At 40.0% G+C, this 18552-nt stretch overlaps 1 protein-coding gene across 4 annotated transcripts in view; it reads right to left on the bottom strand.

Annotated features, from left to right (window-relative positions):
* The window catches only part of abcc1 (ATP binding cassette subfamily C member 1 (ABCC1 blood group)), a 99761-nt gene that overhangs the window by 9174 nt on the left and 72035 nt on the right, over positions 1 to 18552 (bottom strand). For all 4 annotated transcript variants that reach the window (XR_011954968.1, XM_072560168.1, XM_072560167.1 and 1 more), the window contains 6 exons: positions 17735 to 17882; positions 15276 to 15483; positions 9687 to 9997; positions 3609 to 3808; positions 3207 to 3333; positions 139 to 240 (listed from right to left, as the gene is read on the bottom strand). Coding sequence is in view for 3 of the 4 variants with exons in the window: in XM_072560168.1 (XP_072416269.1) it covers positions 139 to 240; positions 3207 to 3333; positions 3609 to 3808; positions 9687 to 9997; positions 15276 to 15483; positions 17735 to 17882 (1096 nt within the window). In the remaining variant the exon portion in view is untranslated. The remainder of the gene's footprint in view (positions 1 to 138; positions 241 to 3206; positions 3334 to 3608; positions 3809 to 9686; positions 9998 to 15275; positions 15484 to 17734; positions 17883 to 18552) is intronic.

The following is an 18552-nucleotide window of genomic DNA, read 5'->3' as shown; positions in this document are numbered from 1 at the left end:
CCTGGCCAAAAAAAAGAGAAACATATACACACCATATACTGAGTTAGTATCTGAAATCTACAGACAGATTACAATGTCAGCATCAGTGTCGCTTTACCAGCTCATCCAATCTCAGACATAGATCAATTTGAACCTCACCTCTTTGGGAGTATGACTGTACTCTTGCACTCTTTCCACTGCAACAATGTTTGTTTCTACTTCAGAGGTCATGCGTACCATCCAGTTTAACGTTGATGTTATCTAAATAATAATGAGATGCTCTTAAGAACGTGGGAACAGGAGCAGAACATTTAGCCCATTGTTCTTGTCTAACATTCAGTTTAATCAGGGTGATCTGAACCAACTACACTTGAATGTATAAAAGGATACATTTAACTCTTGAGGAGCAAGCTCTTGATTACTTTCACTTTTTATTTTGCCAAAAATGGCAGATCTGGTGGAAGTATGTTCCAGAACTTTGCTGGGCACCTTGCTGAGATATTTATATCATCAATAGCCATGGGTAAGGTGCCAGAAGACTGGAGCTTGGCCAACATGATATTATTTAAGAAATGTGGTAAGGAAAAACCAGGGAACTATATGCCGATGAGCCTGATATCAGCGGTGGGCAAGTTGCTGGAGGAGATACGGAGGGACAGGATTTTCACATTTGAAAAGGCAAGATTAATTAGGGATAGTCAATATGGCTTTCTGCATGGGAAGTTATGTCTCACTAACCTGATTGAGCTATTATGAAGAAATAACAAAGAGGTCTGATAAGGGCAGAGCAGTGGACATGACCTATGTGGACTTCAGTAAGGAGTTCAACAAGGCTCCACATGGTAGACTGATTAGCAAGATCATATCACATGGAATATGGGGAGAACTAGCCATTTGGATACAAAGTTGGCTAAAAACTTGGGGAAACAGAGTGCTCATGGAGGGTTGCTTTTCAGACAGGAGGACTGTGACCAGTGATGTGCCACAATGATTGGTGCTGGGTCCACAGCTGTTCATCATTTATATAAATGATTTGGATGTGAATATAGGAGGCATGGTTAGTAAGTTTGAAAATGATACAGAATTGGAGGTGTACTGGACAATGAAGAATGTTACCTAAGAGTACAACAGGATCTGGAGTCGAAGGTAGTCAGAATAGTGAAGATGGTGTTTGGTACACTTGCCCTTATTGGTCAGTGCATGGAGAGTGGGAGTTATGTTCTGGTTGTACAGGACATTGGTTAAACCACTTTTGGAATACTGGGTTCAATTCTGCTCTTCCTGAAAGGGTTCAGAAAAGATTTATGAAAGTTGGAGGACTTAAGCAATAAGGACAGCTAAATAGGCTTGGCTGTTTTCCCTGAAGCATCAGAGGTTGACATGTGACCTTACAGAGGTTTCTCAAGTCTAGAGGGGCATGGATAGGGTAAATCAACAAAGGTTTTTTTTCCACTGAGGTGGAGGACCGAAAACCAGAGAGCCTAGGTTTAAGGTTAGTGGTGAAAGATTTAAAAAGGGACCTAAGAGGCAATATTTTCATACAGAGAGTGATGAGTTTATGGAATGAGCTGCCAGAGGTGGTGATGGAGGCAGGTACAATTACAACATTTAAAAAAGGGATCTGGATGGGTATATGAATAGGGTATGAGTTACAGGAACATGGGCCAAATGGGACAAGACTAATTTAGGATATCTGGTGGTATGGACAAGTTGGACCAAAGGGTCCATTTCCGTGCTGTACATCTCTGACTATAAATTGGAATGTTGGTTAAAAAATGTATTTACAAATGTGCATGAATTTAATGCTATATAAATTCTGAGAGTGTCAATATTAGCAATTTTTGAGAAGATTTGTAGCTAAAGGTAGTTTAGTACATACATTAGCTCACTGAGCTGGAAGGTTTGTTTTCAAACATTTTGTCACCATGACTAGGTAGCATCATCAGTGAGAGTTTCCAGTGAAGCCCTGGTGGTACGTCCCACCTCTCTATTGATAGGCCTTGGTTTCTTGAGGTGGGTGATACCATTTCCAGTTTTTGTCCCCAAGGGAAGGTAGCTGGGATTGAAGTCGATATGTTTATTAAAGAGAGTTCTGGTTAGAATACCAGGCCTCTAAGAATTCTCATACATGTCTTTATTTCACCCATCCTAGGATATGTGTGTTGTCCCAGTCAAAGTGGTGTCCTTCTTTCCCTGAATGTATGGAAATTAGTGATAGTGGGTCATGTCTTTTGGTGGCTCGTTGGTGTTCGTATATCTTGGTGGCATGTTTCCTGCTTGCTTGTCCAGTGTAGTATTTTTTTATAGTTCTTGCATGGTATTTTGTAAATGACATTAGTTTTGCTGGTAGTGTCTAATGGATCCTTTAGGTTCATTAGTTGCTGTTTACCAAAGACTTATTCTGAAGGAAACCCAAACACGCAAATAGAAAGCGGGCCATGCCAGCAGTGCTTCACCAGAGGCTCACTGATGATGTCACCCAACATGGTGACGAAACATCTGAAAATAAAACCTTCCAGCTCAGCGAGCGAACCTACATCCAGAACCTCAATCTGAGTTACAAATCTTCTCAAAACTCGCTAATATGCTTCAGTTACCGAAAGCCACTGTGATATCGGGATGGCAGCTTTACAAAACAATGGATCCATTAACGTTATCGTACTTTGCTTCAGGACAGAAAGATATTTTTCGCCTTAGCAACTCAAATGGTGTAGAAGAGTAATGGTGCTCTGTTGGATCTCAGTGTAACGGAGGCTGGGTTCTTCGTGACATCACTTCCTCACCTCCTTGGTAACCTACCACCATTCAAGAGGTTTCAAATTCAGGCACACAATGGAATAGGCCCTTACTCTGCTTGTGGAGTGACCATACAATGTACACTACTCAGTAGTCAGTTATAGCTGAATGGACACCTATCACCAGGCTCATTATCCATCCTTGCCATCTCTGGTGTCCTGCGACTGCAGTCTGTACCAGATAGAGAACGCTGCAGCAACCTGTCAAGGACACAAGCAGCAACATTGTGGGAATATGCAAGTCACACCCTACCTTCTCAAGGTAGTTAGAAAGGGATAGTAAATGTGATCTTGCCAGCACTCCAAAGTAAAATTTTAAAAAGGACAAAAAAGGACAGGAAAGTTTTAAACTTGCTACAATTCTAAGGAAACAGCCAAAATCACAATGAGTGATAGCATAGGTATTGCAATGATAAACTTGATTCTCCATACCTGTAAGGCATATGATACAGACAACCCAACAATTCCTGGACTGACTGCATCTCTGTAAACCACAGCAAACAGGGCAGCAAAAAGTACAATGCAATTGCCAACAAACTCCAGTCTTACAGCCAGCCACCTGGTGGGACGTTAACAAGATAAAAATAGTTAATCTTAATATTATTGGATCGGTTAAACCAGCTCTCCTGCTCCCTCAGCTGTGATTTTTGAACATTCACTGTTCAAGGTCAGTGCACAAATAATAAGCATCACTTGCTCTCACTAAATCTGGTTTGACAATCAGAGCTAATTAAACTAAAGCCTTCAAGTGAATTCACTTTTAATGATTTCTGCATTCCTAAGACACAATGGTGCGAATGACCCAAATGTAGAAGCACAAGATTATTGGATTACCTGTTGGCAACAATACTGGGGTAATAAGCCTTTTGGTTTTCATCAACCCTGGCATCATTTTGATATATAAAACGTTCTTGCTCTCCAAAAGCTCGGATAACACTGACACCAAGTAGTGTTTCACTGAAGTTTGTAAAGATGGGGGATCGGCTTGCTGATTCCAATCTTTTCAACTGACGTGAGGTAGCCACATAATATCTCTGAAAATAGGAAGAAATATCAACAAGTTCAGAGTTTTATTTCTCAGACAAAAGGCATTTTTGTTTTAGTTTAAAACAAAGTCTCATTTTTCACATATCCTCACCCTAGACTTGTCACAGGAGGTATTATCCACACCTTTCAGTTTGCTTTACCAAAACATACTCAGCAAGTGCACCTCCACTTCCAAATTCATGCCCACTATCAAACTGGAAGTCTGCAATGTCAAATTTAAGTTACAACTGATCCATTAGTGTTGGAGAGATAAAAGGTAAAAAGGACCAGGGAGACCGATAACAATTACAAAAAACAAACATACACGTTTTCACTATCTACTATATATGATGCAAACTTGTTAGGCTTTAGTTTCTCATTCCATAAAATATGAAATACAAAAGGAATCACAACCTAAAGGACACAGTAATATCTTTATTCTTCTCTCTGTGAGGAAGAGCTAGTCTGAACTGATTGTACATAATTAATTAAAAATAACTCCTTTGTTGAAAAAAATAATACCATAACATTCTCCAACATTGGAGATGCTTAGTGTCAGTGGATCAAGAAACAATCAAGGCATCATTGATTAGACAAGCAGATACAATGTGTATGGAAGGTTCATTAAATGGACTAGTTGAAAGGAAGGTAAAAGGTCAGGAAAGGGACTGAAAATACATGTGCAGCATAGGATAGACTGGAGCTGAAGAATAAACAAGAAACTCCAAGTAGGAAAGCTCTGTATGACACAGCAAAATACAAAACAAAAAGTAGAGTCATCACATTGGAGTTTGTTTTACCACTGACACTATTACCTTAAAATAATCTGAACATAAATATAGACATTTCTATCTGTTTACGTTTATTTGCTGTAGAACAATAAATATTTTCACATCAGGAATAACATTAATTACATTAACATTAAGCTAGGTCAGATCACTTCCAAAACCTGATGCTATTTCTTCTCATAACCTCTGCAATTAAGTGAATATTTTAAAATAATTGCCAAAAACATATTTAAAGTATTTTTCTCCGATTGGTCAGAATTTTAGAAATCCCATAAGCATGGAGTATAATCTCTAGCATGATGCGACTACATTTCACATTTTGATTTTTCTTTAAAAGTGCCCATCTGCATATTTGGAATTAACAAAGAAGGAAAGCCACCTTCTCTTTAAACTAAGCTACAGGTAAATGCTGGATGAGTAGCTGGGTCAAAAATCCAGTTAACATTATGGTATGTAATAACATGCACCTAAATTCCAAATTATTTTTACTGTGTCATATTCTGAACAGAGGTTGGTGGCTTCTCTTTGAAAATCTCAAGTTTACATTACTAAATATACAAATCTTCAAAAGTAAATTAATTTTTACATGGCAAATGATTTTTGTGAAATTAAGTATTCCGTGCATTAAATAGAGCACAGCAAAACAGAACAAAAGACAATTGTTTTCATTATAATGATTGTTTTCTGTCGGTTTCAGAAATCCACCTTCCACCTAGTCCAATTTATGAAATCTAGAATGTGACACATTATAAAATTATATAATCTCTTGACACCAGTGCCTATGTAATTATTTAGAATGATAAAGATGATTTTATTAGTCGACCGGACGTGGGCATCACTGGCAAAGCCAGAGTTTATTTCCCATTCCTAAACCACTCTTGAACAGAGTGGCCTGCTAAGCCATTTCAGGGGACAGATTGCATTCTGAATAAAAGTACATTACTGAACTAGACCTTTTTCTAAATGAAGAATCACCTGTAGTTTTGCGGCATCACTGAACCTAGCTTTGTATTCCAGATTTATTCATGGAATGTTGAAATGCCATCACTTGTCAAGGTCGAATTTGACCCAATGTCCCTCAGGTGTAATCCAGAGTCCCAGACAGACACGTTCAGAAACAGTGCTATCTTCCAACATCAAGGAGGGTGGCAGGCTGGCATTAATCATATTTTTCAAAACAGACATTCAGAAAATTATCTAAGCAATAAATGACAAACTATGTCTCAGTCTCAAAGCTGCTGCAAGGAAACTTTGCAGTTGGCCGGTTATTGTAGACATTAGAGAACAGCAATTTTTAATGTCTTTGAAAAATCAGGGGTCATTTTGGTTGAGGTAAGTTTTTGAAACGTTTTTCTTTAATTAGCACCTGTATCAATTGCTGTATTCCAAAGTTTCTTTCATTCAATTTCAGATCATAAACAAATCACTCAAATCAGAATGCTTAACCAATATACATAATCCTGTCAAACAGGTAACTGAAAAAATAGCATTGTTAGTTGCAGTTAGATTCAAACTAGATGGTCAATAGCCAGAATGTCATGTAGAGTCATACAGCACAAAAACAGACCATTCGGTCCAACCAGTCCATGCCAACCATAATGCCAAACTAAATTAGTCCTCCCTGCGCTTGGCCCAGATCCCTTCAAACATTTTTTATTCATGTACTAATCAAAACCAATTCCTCATGGAAGTTTGTTCCACACACAACCACTGTGTGTAAACAAAAAATGCATATATTTTTAAAAATTCTTCTCCTCTCACCTTAAAATAATGCCCCCCAGTCTTGAAATTCTCCACTGTAGGGAAAAGACATTTGCCATTCACCTTACCTATACCCCTCATTATTTTGTGAACTTCTATGGAGTTCATCTCTCAACTTCCTAAGCTCCAGTGTAAAAAGTCCCAGTCTATCCAGCCTCTCCATGTAACTCAAACCCTTTATTCACAGTAATACCCTGGTAAATCTCTTCAGAAGCCTCTCCAACTTAATATTATCCTTCCTATAACAGGGAGACCAGAATGGGACACAGCACTTCAGAAGCCTCACCAACTTAATATTATCCTTCCTATAACAGGGAGACCAGAATGGGACACAGCACTTCAGAAGCCTCACCAACATCATGTCCAACCTCAACATAATGTCCCAACGCCTATACTCAAAAAAGGTATGAGCAATGAAGGCAAGCATGCTAGAAGCTTTAACAATCCTATGTGTGATACAAACTTCAAAGAATTATGCATCTGAACCCCTAGGTCTCTGTTCTACAGCACTTTTAATTGCATATGTTCAGCCCTTGTTTGTTTTGGTAAAACACAATGTCCCATGTTTATCCAAATTAAACTCCATTTGCCATTTTTCAGACCATTGATCAAGATCTCTTTGTAATCTTAGATAACCTTCTTCACAGTCAAGAGTGTCATGCTGGAAAAGCACAGCAGGGCAGGCAGCATTCGAGGAGCAAGGGAATCAACATGTCGGACATAAGCCCTTCAACTCTTGATCTCTAGCATCTGCAGTCCTCACTTTCTACCAGGTGATTATAACCTTCTTCACATTCCATTTTACCACCAGCCTTGGTGTCAGAGTCATACTGTCAGTCATACAGCACTGAAATGGACCCTTTGATCCACAAATTACTAACCACATTTTCTATATTCTCATCTAAATCATTTATATAAAATGACAAACAAAATGTGGACCCAGCACCAATCCCTGTGGAACATCACTGATCACAGACTTCCTATCTGAAAAATATCCTTCCACCATCACTGTCTCCTGCCATTAAGCCAATCTCGTAGCTAATTGACAAGCCCACCCTGAATCCCAAGTGATCTCACTTTACTAATTAGTCCACCATATGGAACCTGGTCAAAGGTTTTACTGATGCCCAAGTAAACAATGCCTACCGCTCTGTCCTTGTCAATCATCTTGGTTATTGCCTCAAAAACTCAAGTTGAGAGACATGATTTCCCTTGTACAAAACCATGCTGACTATCCCTAACCATTCCTTGCCTCTCCAAATGCATATTAATCCTATCTTTCACAATCACTTCCAACAACTTTGTTTGTAGTTCCCAGGCTTCTTCTCATATCCCACTTGAGCCCACAAAGGCACAACTTTAGCCACTCTCCAATCATTTGGCACTTGACCCATATTTATGAAAAATATCAATATTTCTGCAAGAGGTCCCACAATTTCCTCCCTAACTTCCCACAAAGTCCTTGGATACACTTGATCAGGTCCCAGACATTTACCCACCTTTACATTTTCTAAGACCTCCAGCATCTCCTCTTATGTAATGTGAACGGTTTTCAAAACATCAATATTTATTTCCGAATACTCTAGCCTCCATTTATTTCTCCACAGTAAAACCTGATGTGTAATATTCATTTAATATCTCTCCCATCTCCTGAGTCTCAACTCAAAGACGACCTCTTTGATCTTTAAGAGGCCCTGCTCTCTAGTTGTTCTCTTGCTCTTAACGTGCCTGTAAAATCTATTAATTAGAATATGAAAATTAAAATGTACCACAAAACAATGCAACTAGTGGTGCACAAAAGTTGCAACTTCAGTTGATTGTGTATATCACTTTATTTTTTCCATCTGCCAGGCTGAGAGATATGAATCCATACTAGTTTGAAAAGAGTTACATTGGACTCAAACTGTTTGTTCAATTTTCTCTCCCCATAGATGCGGCCAGACCAGCTCGGTTTCTCCAGCACTTTATTTTTATTCCTGTCTCCAGCATCTACAGTTTTTCACTTTTGAGTTTTAAACAAAATCTTTCAAAAAGATACCTCAACAGAAATATACAAGTCCTATTTTTTTCACTATTTTACAAAAAGGTTCTGTCATCTATCAATGCCTACTAATGAACTTGGCTTCATGTTGAGTTATTTGTAACTCTACATGAGATTCTGTATTTGTAAAATCTTCCTTCTTGTCCTGTTTTGACACCACCACCTTGATAAATTATGATCTCTCTACCTTAAAGAGTTTGTACAGTTTTGGATAACTTGTTATTTTGGTTAGACCCTCAGATGTGTCTCTTAAACCTATCATGTTATTCTAGCCATTTGGTTTGTCTCCAGCACCATCTTATGTTTAGTTTTTTGTAATTATCTCCCTGCCTCAATTAATCAGATCATGAGTGATCCCTTCACTTGCTATTCAGCCTGTCATCATTCCACTCTCACCATTTGTATGATTGTTTGATCTCTCTGCCTATAAATTCGGCGTCTGTGTGCTCTGCTTCACCTGACAAAGGAACAGCACTCAGAAAGCTTGTGATTTCAAATAAACCTGTTGGACTATAGCTTGCTCTGTGTGACTTCTGACCTACAATAAAAAAATAAGGTCACCATAGACCTACCGGATCAATCGCACTCACGAGAAATGACGAGTGGCAGTTTAACCTCAGGGTCACCACGCCACACGTGAGGGGGAGGTTGTGGTAACCTCAGCCGCTGCAGGAGTCGAACCCCACTGCTGACATCACTCTACATTGCAAACCAACTAACTGAACTAACCAATCTGCCAATGTCTAAAACAATAGGCCAGCTAGCAAGATTTCCTTCCAACAGTTTGGAGACTGAGATATAGTTCACCTATTCATTTCAGATAATATTTTTCAAATTTCTAAATTCACAGATCAGTAATTAATTTTAAAAAAACAAAATTTTAAACTAAGGCAGTCAAATAAATGAACTGAATTGTTTTACATGATCAGAAATCAGAGCACTCCAGGGTTCCACATGCAGAGCTGACATGAATTTCCTCTTCTGAACAACTCTCGAGTGGGATAAAGTACTTGGTATTCCAAGTTCCAATGATGTCAACCTACATGAATGTCCTAATGATTTACAGCTCAAGGATTCTTTTAAAATCCATTCAAATCATACCTCCTTCGCTGCACAATACAAACTTTTAGTAGTTGCTGAACCCAGCACAAAAAGAGTCACACCAGAGAAACTTACTTTCCATTCTGATTTGATATTTTATCACTGTAATTAATGAGCAGATAGAAAAGTTCTGAATAATCCTGCAAAGAAATGACTTCTACACAATTTTTTTGTTCTTAAGTATTTAGCACTAACCTGGATAAATACGTAGAGAAGTCCCAACGGAGGAATGATTACTGTAGCTATTGGAGTAGCTATCAGAATCACTGTGCAAGAAACAAGAACATTTAATAGTGATCCCAGGAACATTTTAATCACCATTGGAATCACCGAGTCTATTGTATCAATATCTTTGGAGAAGCGGTTCACTAAGTTACCACTAGGGGTACGCTCGAAAAAGCTCATTGGCGACATCAGAATATCATACAGCAGATGGACATGGAGCCAACGTGAAGCTGATATTCCTCCAACACTCATCATCAATGAAGAAAAGAGCACAAAAAGACCTGCAAAACATTAATCAAAATTTAATTCTAGACCTAGAAGCAGCAAAACATAGCACTTTGGTACTATTAACGTGAAAATCATCCCAATGTCATTCAGAGAGGAGTGAAAAAAATGGACCTATCAAGGCAAAAGAAAACACATTAGGAATGGTGACCAAACGCTTGGTCAAATATGTCAATTAAAGGAGAATGAAATAGGGGAAGAAGAGTTTAAGGCAATGAATTCCAGCCAGCTGAAGTCACGGCAACCAGCAATGAGCGTGGGAAATTGCGTATTAAAGAAGCTGTAAAGCTAAATTAACCGACAGAGAGAGAGAGAGAGAGAGAGAGAGAGAGAGAGAGAGAGAGAGAGAGACGGAGAGAGAGACGGAGAGAGAGACGGAGAGAGAGACGGAGAGAGAGACGGAGAGAGAGACGGAGAGAGAGACGGAGAGAGAATGTGTGGGAAATCCATTCTTGAGCTTAAATAAAAAAATAAAAAAGTTTGGACAGCTATGAATCCAATTCATTTGAAATAACAAAAGTCTGGGCAAATCAGCAAATACAGAACTGAATGCAAGTTTGGACATGAGGCTTCTCAACGTGCTGAAATTTGTAGAACAGGAGCACTGATTGCAGCCAACTCAGCACAACAGTAAATCAAGTCAGGGTGACAAAGGCAGGGAAGAGTGTTTTATGTAGCAGAGGGCTGAGATAGACTCAGAAAATGGGAAACTGAATTGTAATTTCACTGTACAGGAGGTCAAGAGTAGTGATGTTATAAATAAGGTTTCAAGGTCACAAGAATGTATCTGCAGGTGGTTTGAAGTATATCTACTTCAATGCCAGGAGCATCCAGAATATGGTGGGTGAACTTGCAGCATGGGTTGGTACCTGGGACTTCGATGCTGTGGCCATTGCGGAGACATGGATACAGCAGGGACAGGAATGATTGTTGCAGGTTCTGAGGTTTAGATGTTTCAGTAAGAACAGGGAAGGTGGTTTAAAAAAAAAGGGGGGGGGGGGGGGGGGAGGTGTGGCAATACTAGTCAACGACAGTATTATGGCGGCAGAAAGGATATCTGTTGAGGACTTGTCTCCTGAGATAGTACTGACTGAGTGTAAAAACCAGAAAGGAGAGGTCACCCTGTTGTGAGTTTTCTTTAGGCCTCCGAATAGTTGCAGAAATATAGAAGAAAGGATTGCAAATAGGATTCTCGATAGGAGCGAAAATAACAGGTTAGTTGTTGTCCCCATAACAACTTTGCAAATATTGACTGGAAATGCTATAATTCAAGTACCTTAGGTGGGTCAGTTTTTGTCCAATGTGTGCAGGAGGGTTTCCTGACACAGTATGTAGACAGGCCAACAAGGGTGAGGCCACATTAGATTTGGGACTGGGTAATGAACCCGGCCAGCTGATGGATTTGGAGATAAGTGAGCACTTTGGTGATAGTGACCACAATTTGGCTACGTTTACTTAAGCAATGGAAAGGGATAGGTATATACCACCGGACAAGAATTATAGCTGGGGGAAAAAGACAATTATAATGCGATTCGGCAAGATTTAGGATACATAGGATGGGGCAGGAAACTATTGGGGATAGGCACAATTGAAATGTGGAGCTCATTCAAGGAACAGCTAGTGCAGATCCTTGATAAGTATGTACCTGTCAGGCAGGGAGGAAATGGGCGAGCGAGGGAGCTGTGGTTTACTAAAGAAGTTGAATGTCTTGTCAAGAGGAAGGAGGCAGCTTATGTAAAGATGAGACATGAAGGCTCAGTTAGGGCACTTGAGAGTTGCCAGTTAGCCAGGAAGGACCTGAAGAGAGAGCTAAGAACCAGAAACGGACATGAGAAATCTTTGGCAGGTAGGATCAAGGAAAACCCTGAAGCTTTCTATCAGTATGTCAGGAATAAAAGAATGGCTTGGGTAAGATTAGGACAGTAGTGGGAAGTTGTGCATGGAGTCCAAGGAGGTAGGAGAGGCGCTAAATTAACATTTTTTGTCAGTATTCACACTGCAAAAATACAATGTAGTCAAGGAAAATACTGAGACATAGGCTACTAGACTAGACAGGATTGAGGTTCATAAGGAGGTGTTAACAATTCTGAAAAGCGTGAAAATAGATTAGTCCCCTGGGTCGGCTGGGATTTATCCTAAAATTCTCTGGGAAGCTAGGGAGGAGACTGCAGAGCCTTTGGCTTTGATCTTTATGTCATCATTGCCTACATGAATAATGCCAGAAGACTGGAGGATAGCAAATGTTGCCCCCTTACTCAAGGGGGCGAGTAGAGAAAACCCTGATAATTGTAGACCAGTGAGGATTACTTCAGTTGGAAAAGGTTTATAAGAGATAGGATTGATAACCATAAAGAAAAGGAATAATTTGATTAGGGATAGTCAATACTGTTTTGTGAAGGGTAGGTCATGCCTCACAAATCTTACTGAGTTCTTTGAGAAGGCGACCAAACAAGTGGATGAGGGTAATGTGGTTGATATGGTGTATATAGATTTCGGTAAAGTGTTTGATAAGGTTCCCCACAGTAGGCTATCGCAGAAAATACAGAGGTATGGGATTGAGGTGGATTTAGCAGTTTGGATCAGAAATTGGCTAGCTGAAAGAAGGCGGAGGGTGGTGGTTAATGGGAAATGTTCATCCTGGAATTCAGTTACTAGTGGTGTATCACAAGGATCTGTTTTGGGGCAACTGCTATTTGTTATTTTTATAAATGACCCGCATGAGGGCATAGATGGATGGGTTAGTAAATTTGCGGAAGGCACTGAAGTCGGTGGAGTTGTGAACAGTGCCAAACGATGTTGCAGATTACAGATGGACATAGATAAGCTGCAGAGCTGTGCTGAGAGGTGGCAAATGGAATTTAATGTGGAAAAGTGTGAGGTGATTCACTTTGGAAGGAGTGGCAGCAATAAAAAGAATACAGGGCTAATGGTAAGATTCTTGGTAGCGTGGATGAGCAGAGAGATCTCGATGTCCACGTACACAGATCCTTGAAAGTTGCCACCCAGGTTGATAAAGGCGGCATACAGTGTGTTAGCTTTTATTGACAGAGGGATTGAGTTTCAGAAACATGAGGTAAATGTTATAGCTGTACAAAACTCTGGTGCAGCCACATTAGGAGTATTGTGTACAATTCTAGTCACCGAATTATAGGAAGGATATGAAAGCACTGGAAAGGGTGCAGAAGAGATTTACCAGTATGTTGCATGGTATGGAGGGAAGGTCTTGAGGAAAGGCTGAGGGACTAGAGACTATTTTCGTCGGAGAGAAGGTGGTTGAGAGGTGACTTAATTAAGACATACAAGAGGTTGAGACAGGGTGGACAGCTAGAACGTTTTTTCCTCAGATGGGGAAAGCTAGCACGAAGGGACAAAGCTCTAAATTGAGGTTTGATAGATATAAGACAGAAGTCAGAGGTAGTGTCTTTATTCAGAGAGTAGTAGGGGCATGGAACACCCCTGCCCGCAAAAGTAGTAGACTTGCCAACTTTAAGGACATTTGAATGGTCATGGGATAAACATATGGATGATAATGGAATAGTTTGATTAGATGGGCTTCAGATTGGTTTCACAGGTCAGCACAACATGAGGGCCAAAGAGCCTGCACTGTGCCATAGTGCTCTATGCTCTATGTTCTAGGAGAACAATGCATGGCGATGGTAGAGGTTGCAAGACTGGTATTATTCTCAAGTCTTCTCAAAACCCGCTAACAGGCTTTATTATCAAGACAAAAGTTGGTACACTTCATGTTCAGGAGGGTATGGAATCAAAAAGCTCAAGTTGGGTCAAATATGACACTACAGCTGCATCAACATCAAGTTACACTGCAGAAATTCACCAAAGCTCTTCTGACAGCATTTCTAAACACAATTTCTCCCACTTCAAAAGGAGAAGGGCAGCAAATATGTGGGAACACCACCACCTCCAAGTTCCCCTCCATATCCCTCACCATCCTGACTTGGAAACATCTTGCCATTCCTTCACGGTCGCTGGGCCAAAATCCTGGAATACCCTCCCTAACAACATTGTAGGTAAACTCATAGCCTAGGATCTGCAGCGATTATAGAGTCATAGAATCATACAGCATGGAAGCTGACCAACATCCACACTGACCAGGCTTCCGAAACTAAACACAGTCAGAGTCATACGGCTTGGGCATGCAACTTATCATCACCTTCCCAAGGGCAATTAGAGATCGCAATAAATTCTGACTCACTCACATCCCCTAAACATATGAATAAACAAACAAACAGCGTGTCAACACCTGTGGCCAGAGGGAGACCTGGATGGGGCACAGGCAACGGTTAAATCTGGGGTGGGATGGATGCACAAAGGCAGCTAAATGGAAAATCCCTTTCTGTGATGAACAAATTCATGAACCCTCCATACTTTCTTTTAAAAGCCTGAAAACAGGAGAAATGAGGAGTTTGAAGAGAATGGTAGTAATGAAACAGAAACAAAAATCAATAGTTGTCTTTACTGCCTGGGATGATTCTAGGATAGAGACGGGTTTGGCAGACAAAGGACAGTGGGGCCCAGTAGAACTCTATATCTCTTTTAACCAAAGCTGGCAATGAATGGTTAAGCAAGTTGTGAGCCAAAAAGTTTGCATTCTCAGATTTGAAGCTGTGAAGACAAGGGCCATTAGAAGGGAAACAGTGGAATTCTTTCCCAGAAAAAATCATCAAGAATGGAGCAGAGGATGACTATATGGTTGAAGAAACAAACATCTGCAGATGCACCATTAAAAAGGACAGGAAACTAAAGAGCAGGGGGTTGCCATTTTTTTTTCAAAACATACAATGGTGGTCTACAGTGGGAGGGGGAGATTATGAGATTTCAAGAAAGTTCCTACAACAAGGACTGCATCAGTTTAAGAAGGTACCTCACTACCACCTTCGCCATGGCAATTAAGGATGGACAACCAATAATGAGCTAGCCAGCAACATACTCATTCTATGAACAAATTATTAAAAATTAATTATCCTACTTTGGAAAATGTAAAAATGTGCTGCTTCGAATTTTGTGCAAACTAAAATTCATGGGTTCATTACTGGTTAGGATATTATTACGGGTGTTATTAACAGAATCCATGCCTCAAAAGCAACAAGTTATGAAAATAAAGTACTAATAGTATATGCAATTATCCAATCATGGTCAAAATGCCCTGGATTATAACACAAAATTGAACTCAACACATTTTTCAGAATTAGTAACGTTTTTGACATACTTTATATTACATTGCAAATCAAAGATTTTTTTACTTTTTAAACAAACCTTGAGCAACTCCGAGTGCACCGTACACTCCCAGTCTGAGTGAAGTATGCTCCTGGGTCCCATTAATAACTGGATCATCTGTCCATAAACTCAACCAGTAATTAGAGGACAAGGAGGCTATATGTTGGCATAAGTAGAAAAGGACAATGCAGAAAGAAATGCAGATTCCAATCGCCTTCATGTATGCCCAGAAAACAGAGAGTTTTACCTGTGATTTTGAAAAAAACGAAAAAAATTTAGTGAAAGGGATAAAAATTATAAGTGAACAACTATTTACGAGAAAATGTAAAGTTTAAAAATAAAGGGTACTTATTAAAAACCTTAAGTTCACACTCAAGATAGACAAATACTTCACTGCACCTGAAGAATTCCGTTAGCTTTTAGTTTTACTGCTGTGAGGAAGTGAAAATACAGTATCTCGACTTTATCAAGCACAAAGAAGTTACAACACACATACTTGGAAGATGCAAGTATGGAGGAAGCAAAATGTTAACGAGACATAATATGATAAATAGTGACTAAACTGCCTATCCCAATCCCAGGTTTTAGTTAGTTGAAAATAAAGCCATTTTACCATCCTCTTAGTAGCAACTGACATTTCCAAGTTAAATGATATCCACCTCTGCCCACCAGGAAATAGACTGAAATTACCCAAAACGTTTGGAAGGCACGGTGGCTTAGTGATTAGCACTGCTGCCTCACAGCTCCAGGGTCCCAGGTTCGATTCCAGCCTCAGTCGACTGTCTGTGCGGAGTTTGCACATTCTCCCAGTTGTCTGCATGGGTTTCCTCCCACAATCTAGTTTCTTCCCACAATCACAAAGATGTGCAGGTCAGGTGAATTGGCCATGTTAAATTGTCCATAGTGCTAGGTGCATTAGTCAGAGGGAAATGGGTCTGGGTGGGTTACTCTGAGGGTTGGTGTGGACTGGTTGGGCCGAAGGGCCTGTATCCAGACTGTAGGTAATCTAATCTAATCATTTCTGAAACCAAACAAGGCCAATTTTCATCGATCGCTCGGAACAAGAAAGACCAGCATCCAACATATTATGTCATCCCAGTCAGCCAATGTAAAAAAAAAACAGGTGCCTATTTTTGTGAAGTTTGAAGGTAAATTGTAAAAATTTGATGCTCGTTTCTTCTTTAACGTTAAAAAGTGTACTATTTGGCAAACCCATCAACAAGTATCATTGACAGCATTGATTAGATGCTCATGGGTTAGACCATCTTCCTCACCAAGGTGATGGATCCAGACTTAATTTTTTTTTTAAAAAAACTTTTTTTAAAAAAAAATGGTTGATGGGATGTGGCCATCGCTGAATAAGCCAGTATTTTTGCTGTCCATCCCTAATTGCCATTAAAGTAGTGGCAAGTTGCCATCTTGAAGCACTTTTGTTTTTGAATGCAAGGAGGATTGTGTTCTTCATATTGAGTACTGATTGTGGGGCTTCCCACCCCTCCCCAATTTGTTCACCAGACTTGGGCATTGCCGCTGAGCGAAGCATTTACTGCCAAAGCATGACTGCTTGAGACAAGATGGCCTTGAGCTGCCCTCTTCAACTGCTGGCATCTTTGGAGTGCAGGGACACCAACAGGGCCATTAGAGGGGGAGTTCCTAGATGTTAACCCAGCAACAGTGGAATGAATATCAAAAAAATTTCAAGTCAGGATGGTGTGCCATCCGGAGGGAAACTTACAGATGATGGAGTTCCCAAGTACCTGCTGAAATGCAAATTGAATCATTGGACTATTGTTAATGTTCAATAATATTACCATCTTCACTCACTTATGCAGCAACTAAATAGAGTCACAGAGATGTACAGCATGGCCACAGATCCTTTGGTTCAACCCGTCCATGCCGACCTGAAATCCCAACCCAATTTAGTCCCACCTGACAGCGCCCGGCCCATATCCCTCCAAACATTCCTATCAAGGCTGCCACATTGGATTCATAACCAAATTATCCAAAATTGGCTCATGCAGGAAAGCAACAGAACTATGTCCTTATCTGGAAAGCCCCAAGGATATATCCCAGTAAGGCCTTTCCACGAGAAGCCCAACCAACATGTTGTGACAGTAGTAGCAGTAGCAGTCCTATAACTGAATGAATCTCAGGGCAAACTATTGAAACTGATACAGAATTTTCAGTGGTTATAGTATGCCTCTACAGCTGGGTACGCAATCCAAAGGGAAGTCAGACATATGTTGTAGACCTAACAAGATGCTGCAGGATCTGTCCACAAACAGTAGATTTTCCCCATCAGCCAACCCTGGGCAGTAACCACATACAAAGCCAAGGAATATATTGTGCACCCACACAGGCTACCATCTACAGCACAGTGCATCAGCAATGTCAACCTTCTGCTTAGAACCGAGCCAATCAGCAACTGGATTTACTTGTTAGTGTTTCTCTCATCGTATATTGAGAAATCAGATGTAATCATTGATAAGTTTCCTTACCCTACCAGTCAGAGCTTTATCAGCTTCTGTCAGTTTCACACCAGCTGCTTGCTTTGCTGCTTCTCTGGCTCCTAGCAGATTTGGAGCGTTTTTCTGCTGGGAAGGTGTGGCTTCCGCATCATGAGTAACTGAGTTTATTTTGATAAAACTGCAATCATCAAAAGAGAAACTAAAATTAGAGTGGTCTTTCTTTGGTCATCTATTCTTAAAAGTGATAATGAAGGACTTGACTGAATTTAATGGAAGAGAAACATGGGAAACTGATGCTAATGTAACTTTAATTCCCAATGTCATACATAATTAAAATCACTTACACTCTCGGCCTTTAACCCTGATCCAAACTGAGCTATCAGTGAAAATCTGATCTTCAAGTGTCATTCTCTGGATTATTCTTTGTTTTAAAGATTTTGGGGATAACATCAATCACCTTTTGTGATCATGTGCTTAAACATTTCTGTAGGCATTAACTTCGCCTTTATATAATGTACCATTGAATAAAAGCAAAATACTATAGAAACCTGAAATGAAGGTAAAATGCTAGTGAAAGCAGGTCTGGCAATGCCTGGGGGTGATGCGAAAGTGACCAAAAGCTAACAAAAGTTCTGACCGGTAAAGACATTGCATCAATTTTTATATTGGATTTTTCTGCAAACAAATAAGAGAAACATTTCTCTCTTCACAGATGTTGCCAGACCCATTGAGTTTCTCCAGCACATTGTTTTTAACTGCCTCATATCCTCCTCTCTTGACTTGCTTAGAAATTCATTGGGGTATGACACTAGCATCCAGGTGGATGCATACAGACATTTCTTCTAGAT

The sequence above is a fragment of the Chiloscyllium punctatum genome, chromosome 40 (assembly GCF_047496795.1).
Source record: "Chiloscyllium punctatum isolate Juve2018m chromosome 40, sChiPun1.3, whole genome shotgun sequence".
In the NCBI taxonomy this organism is placed as follows: Eukaryota; Metazoa; Chordata; class Chondrichthyes; order Orectolobiformes; family Hemiscylliidae; genus Chiloscyllium; species Chiloscyllium punctatum.
Note: the sequence above shows the minus strand (reverse complement) of the source record. Positions and strands in the feature narration are given on the sequence as shown.